This window comes from Poecilia formosa, unplaced genomic scaffold (assembly GCF_000485575.1).
Source record: "Poecilia formosa unplaced genomic scaffold, Poecilia_formosa-5.1.2 Scaffold48, whole genome shotgun sequence".
Lineage (NCBI taxonomy): Eukaryota > Metazoa > Chordata > Actinopteri > Cyprinodontiformes > Poeciliidae > Poecilia > Poecilia formosa.
Genome location: NW_006799987.1, coordinates 1470585 through 1476257, shown reverse-complemented (window position 1 = coordinate 1476257; position 5673 = coordinate 1470585). Strand labels below are relative to the sequence as shown.

Below are 5673 nucleotides of genomic sequence, written 5' to 3'. Positions count from 1 at the left end.
GTACATGTGACCCGATTCTGTACATGTGACCCGATTCTGTACATGTGAACCGATTCTGTACATGTGACCCGATTCTGTACATGTGACCCGATTCTGTACATGTGAACCGATTCTGTACATGTGACCCGATTCTGTACATGTGACCCGATTCTGTACATGTGAACCGATTCTGTACATGTGAACGGATTCTGTACATGTGAACCATTTCCGATGTTTTTTGCCTTAATGCGATCTGAATCTGATCTTTTCACGACAGTCTGAACAACACAGATCAGATTTTCTGAGTGGATCTAGAGCCGATATGAATCTGGTCTTTTAAAATTGTAAGATTTACTTCTCTGAACACCGAGAGCTTCTTCTTCCTGGTAGAACCCTGAGTATGCTCTCTGTGAGACGTTATTGCGCCCTCTACTGTGCATGCGTGACGTGTGGCGTTCAAACTGCAGATCACATACGAGTCGCATATATTTGGAAAGACCACGCAAAAAAAACAACAAAAAAAAAAACAGATTTCCCACAAAAAAACAAAACAAAGAGACTACAGCTTTCCCTTCATTTCCCTCCAATCTCTGCCTGGCACTGGAAGGTTGTCTGTGGCATCAGGTCCTTTCAGCCCAGCAGAGACGACGGTAATTGGCCGGCAGCAGCAGGGAGGGGAGATATTTCAAGCTGCCTCCGTTCCAAATCTGACACGGATGCACAACTCTGACAACTCCCAGGACGGCGAGATGGCAGGAGGAGTAGAGGAGGAATAAAGGAGGAGTAGAGGAGGAATAAAGGAGGAGTAGAGCAGAAGTAGAGAGGAGTAGAGGAGGAGTAGAGGAGGAAGTAATAATGTAAACTAGCTGATACAGAATAAAAATATTGAGCTTCAGTAAATAAAACATAAAATAGTTCATTTGTTTCCAGATGTTCTGATTTTAAAGAAAAAGTTTCACAAACCGTGTGACGCATTTACATTTAATTAAATAGTTTAAATTTGATCAATATTTTAGATTTTGAACTTCAAGTCTTATCCTGAGGACAATAATAAATAAATCTCTCATTATTTTGCCATTTGGCAAATAGAAATAATTTTGGTGATTCTAATGGACCAAAAACAGGAGAAGTTTGGTCTCATTTAACTTCAGACGGTGAGGAAAAATAAACAGTTTGACTTTTTATTTGGTGTATGTAAACTTCTGGTTTCATCTGTGTTACCAACTATGTCAACACAACAAAATCTTCAACTGTACGTCTTTGAGAAGCAGAAGTGGAGCCTCCAGCACAACCAACAAGAAAGCAGGAAGTGGCTTCTGGATGGTAAGTCAACAACAAAACACTTGTCTTTTCCAGCAGCCATTGTACAGCGGTAAAACCAGCTGACCAAATGTGCTGGAAATCAGTTTGTGTTGCTAGGCAACGGCGCAGTGAACCACTGACTGTGGCTTAGCAACCAAGAGATCTATGAAACAGACACCAAAAAACTTTTAACTGTTTTTTATAAGTGCTTGGGCTGAAATGGAAAAAACAAAATGTGAATTCTGCATAATCGATCACCTTTAACCTTTAACCTTTAATTCGATTCATGTGAGCAGGAGTGCATATAAAAGTTTGAATCCATTTGTGCAAGAATAGCATTTTAACATTTTTAAAATCTGTAATACGACTCAATTCTAGGAAACTGAGAAGGTTTTTGGTGACTAAGTTCATCTTTTTACTGTTAAAGGCCACAGAAAATGAACTTGCAGGATATTTTAACTTTATTCGACCCATTAAGGATAAATGAAGCCCTGTTCTCTCCCCAAACCCCTGCTGTTACCTCCTGTGTATAGTTTTATGTAGTGTTGCAGTAAAAATGATGATCAAGGTGAAATTAAAGTTAAATGATAGATCCCAGGTGATCAGTCTCCAAATCTGCATTTGCCCACATCTGAAGCTGAGTAATGAATTTGCTACTTGCTTGCAGAAGCTTTAAATAAGCAGAAGAGCGTTACGACGTCTCCGCCGAGAGACTTAAGCCCACGTCTCTTCCTTCGGCTGCCTGGCGGTTCATCAAATCGCTGCTTTTTCTTCCTCCTTCAGTGAAACACTAGCAGAACCGAATCAGGCCACCGAACTGGTCGGGTTTTTAAGATCTTCAGCTTTGTGGAAGTTTCATATTAAAGATGTTTTGCTCTCGGTTACGACTCCAAAAAATAATCAATCCCATCTAAACGTTAGAGAGTTTGGCAGAGTGTCGTCTTATCTGGGTTTCACAGAAGCCGAAGATCGAGTCATAAGAAAAAATTTAATTAAACAAAGAGCAGAATTACAGTGAGATGATAAGAACGAGGAACCGATTCACATTATTAATGAAACTGTTTTCCATATGATAATTAGCTCTTCTCTGTAATTAGAGCCAAAGAAGCATTAAAGACAATCAAACAACCAAAGATACGTCATTAAATCGACTTAAGTCGGTTTAAGCAGATACAAGTAGGCAGCTTCTTTAGTTTTTTCACAATATACAGATAAAATATATTCATTAAAATTGTGAAAATGCATTTTTCAGGTATCTGATGTGGTTTGAACACTGTAAAAACACAAAATCTTACCAAGTAATTTTGGTTTAGCTGCTAGTGCATCTAAAATAAGACAAAACTAACTGACAAGTAACTTTGTAGCAAGATATAGGAGTTTATTTTAAGTAAATAATTCCTTAATATTGCTGAAAAGTGTCTTCACAGGTCTGACTAATAAATCAAACAGCTGCAGTTGATCCAGATGCTGCTGCTGCTGTTCTCACTAAAACCAGGAAGATAGAGACATAACACCAGTTTTAAAGTCCCTACACTGGCTCCCTGTAGCTCAGAGGATAGACTTTAAAATACTGTTGTTAGTTTATAAATCACTGAACGGTTTAGCACCACAATACATTAAAGATCTGTTATTGCTGTACCAACCGTCTAGACCCCTCAGATCTTCTGGTTCTGGTTCTGCTCTGCATCCCCAGAACCAAACGAGGAGAAGCAGCATTCAGTTTTATGCACCACAAATTTGGACCAAACTTCCAGAAAACTGTAAAACAGCTGAAACACTGAGAGCCTTTAAATCCCAACTTAAAACCCACCTGGTTAGAGTTGCTTATGGCTAAATTAGGGTTAGAGTGCGGGGTTTTGATGTCGTTGATGTTTTTACTGTTTTTATCTTTAGTTTTTAAGCTATTATTAATTTCATTTTATTTCTCTTTCTCACTGTTTACATTTTAATGATGTAAAGCCCCCCGGAAAACGTCCCAGTTAAAAGACGTTTAAAGTCCTACAGGGTTTAGAGTCCCAGTTGACGGCGTTTCAACTAAAAACCTGGAGGTTGGAGTCCTTGTCTAACGGTGTTTTGACTAAAGTCCCAGAGGGTTGGAGTCCCAGTTAAACAACATTTAACTGAAGACCTCAAAGGGGTTTTAATGTTTTTATCTTTTTTAATCTTTTTCAAAATGTCTTTCCCTTTCTCACATGCTGTTTTTATTTTAATTATGTGAAGCACTTTGAAATGCCTTGCTGCTGAAATGTGCTATACAAATAAAATTTGATTGATTGATTGATTGATTAAAAGAAGAAAAGAACTTGTTTCACTGATTTCTTTCAATAAAAAAACTTACAAAACTTTAAGAAAAACTGCAGGTGTGAGTCTGTCTAGTGAATTGTTGGTTAAAACATGTTTTGTTTTTCATTCAGAGGTTAAAACACCAGAAATTTAACTCGAGTAAAAAAATAAAAATAATCCTCCCGCTCCCAAAAAAACCTCCAGTAAATGTAACTAGTTGCTACCCGACTCTGGAAGTAAAGGGAAGAGCAGCAGTCTGGTTTCTCCACTGCTCCAACAGCTGCGTTGGTCATTAACCCTTCGATGGTTCAGGTGCAGCGTTGCAGCAGGGAAGCATCAAAGCAACGTTAGAACCAGCAGAACTTACTTTCTCTCCCAGAGCCCTGAGGCAGTCGAGGAAACGAGGCCAGAAGTCCTTAAAAAGAGGCCGATCAATCTTCTTCAGGCTGTCCTTGGTGCTGGCATCCACACTGACGTACAGCTGAGTCACCGGCACCAGGTTCCTGGAGAAACAGGAACAACGTGTGCACAGGCTTCACGGCTTTCCATACGACCCAACCGCTAACAGCACACAGGCAAACCTGCTGCTGCAGCTCAACACGAGACGAAATTCAATATTTTCAAAAGTTAAAACTCATATCGATTCATTATACACAGCGAGATGTTTCAAATTCAAAAATACTTCAATGAGGTAGGCTGCAGGCTAACCCTAAACCCAGGAACTGTAACTAGTTAACCCTAGTTAGCCAGCAGGGTTAAGAGCTAGAAGGGTTAAGACGCTCCTGGAAACAAACACATTTCTAAATGACAAGGGCGACTGTAAAACGGTGATTTCTCCACATCCTGGAAGAAACGGCTCATCTTCCCCCAGCAGCTCAGTGGGAAAGAAAAATATCTGCTGACTGGAGTCCGACCTCCACCTGGAAGGACGGGCGTGTGATAAGTGAGCCGCTGACAGGCTAGTTAGCTGAGCTAACCAGTGTCAGTGTGGTGCGTCTTCAGACCTTCAAGTGCTTCTGGACTGAGAGGTTGAAAGATGCTGAGCATTGCAACAAAAATCCATTTGAACTCTCCAAAAAAAAAACAACTGTCATTTCACTTTCAGAGAGCCTCTCAAAGTTTTCCCGTTTTTTAAGATAAATGTCCAATTCCATCAAAATCCTGACTTTTACTGTAAGATGTGTCATGTTCTGAATCAGGAAAAATATTTCAAGAGTAAAAACTTATTTCAAATTCAGCAAAAGCTCTGAAAAGTGTGAAGGCCAGCGCTTCCTGCCGGGCCGGCTCTCTCTGTTCTCGTCTCAAACTTCCTCTCTGACTCCTTCGTGCATCTTGGAGGCAGTCGAGTTGCTCCACACACTCAAACTAAAAACTCTCAAACAACTCAGCCTTATTTATATGTTGCCACCAGGCAGCCAGATATTTCTCCAGCAGGGTTTCTGCAGCTTTCCCCAAGTCAAACTTAAGACTTTCTAAGACTTTTAAGACCTCCAAAGGAATGCACAAACCTCATCCGGTCAACTGGAGAGAAATTAGCACTTACTTATGACAGAATGCTAGCTGCTAGTTAGCAAGGGCATTTTAGCAGCTAGTTAGCGGTAGCCTCAAATCACATAGTCCAATAAAGTGACTCCAGAAGAAACCCACAGAATGTACAAAATTAAATATTTCAGCTCATGTATGCTGTTGTATTTTTCTTTACTAAAAATGACTGCAGATAAAAATTATAATTTTTAAATCTGGGATATTTATGCAACACATTAATGTTGATTTATACGTAAGTAACTTAAGTATACGTAAGTTCACAAAATCAAAAGACCTGTTATTAACATATCAAAGGCCAACATAGTTTTGTGATGAGCTTAAGACTTTTTAAGGCCTTAATTTTAGATATACAACCCCTGGCAAAAAGTATGGAATCACCAGTCTTGGATGAGCAGTCATTCAGACATTTTATGCTGTAAAACAAACTCAGATCAAAAACATGATACAATATTAAGGTCGTTCCAAAGTGCAACTTGTTGGCTTTCAGGAACACTCAAAGAAATGAAGAGAAAATATTGGGGAAGTCAGGGGATGAATCTTTTATTGAACCAACACAGGGAAATA

At 39.5% G+C, this 5673-nt stretch overlaps 1 protein-coding gene across 1 annotated transcript in view; it reads right to left on the bottom strand.

The window, feature by feature from the left end:
- The window catches only part of tyw1 (tRNA-yW synthesizing protein 1 homolog (S. cerevisiae)), a 38912-nt gene that overhangs the window by 17713 nt on the left and 15526 nt on the right, over positions 1–5673 (bottom strand). Inside the window, exon 13 of the mRNA XM_007552412.2 lies at positions 3932–4067. Coding sequence (XP_007552474.1) covers positions 3932–4067 — 136 coding nt within the window. The remainder of the gene's footprint in view (positions 1–3931; positions 4068–5673) is intronic.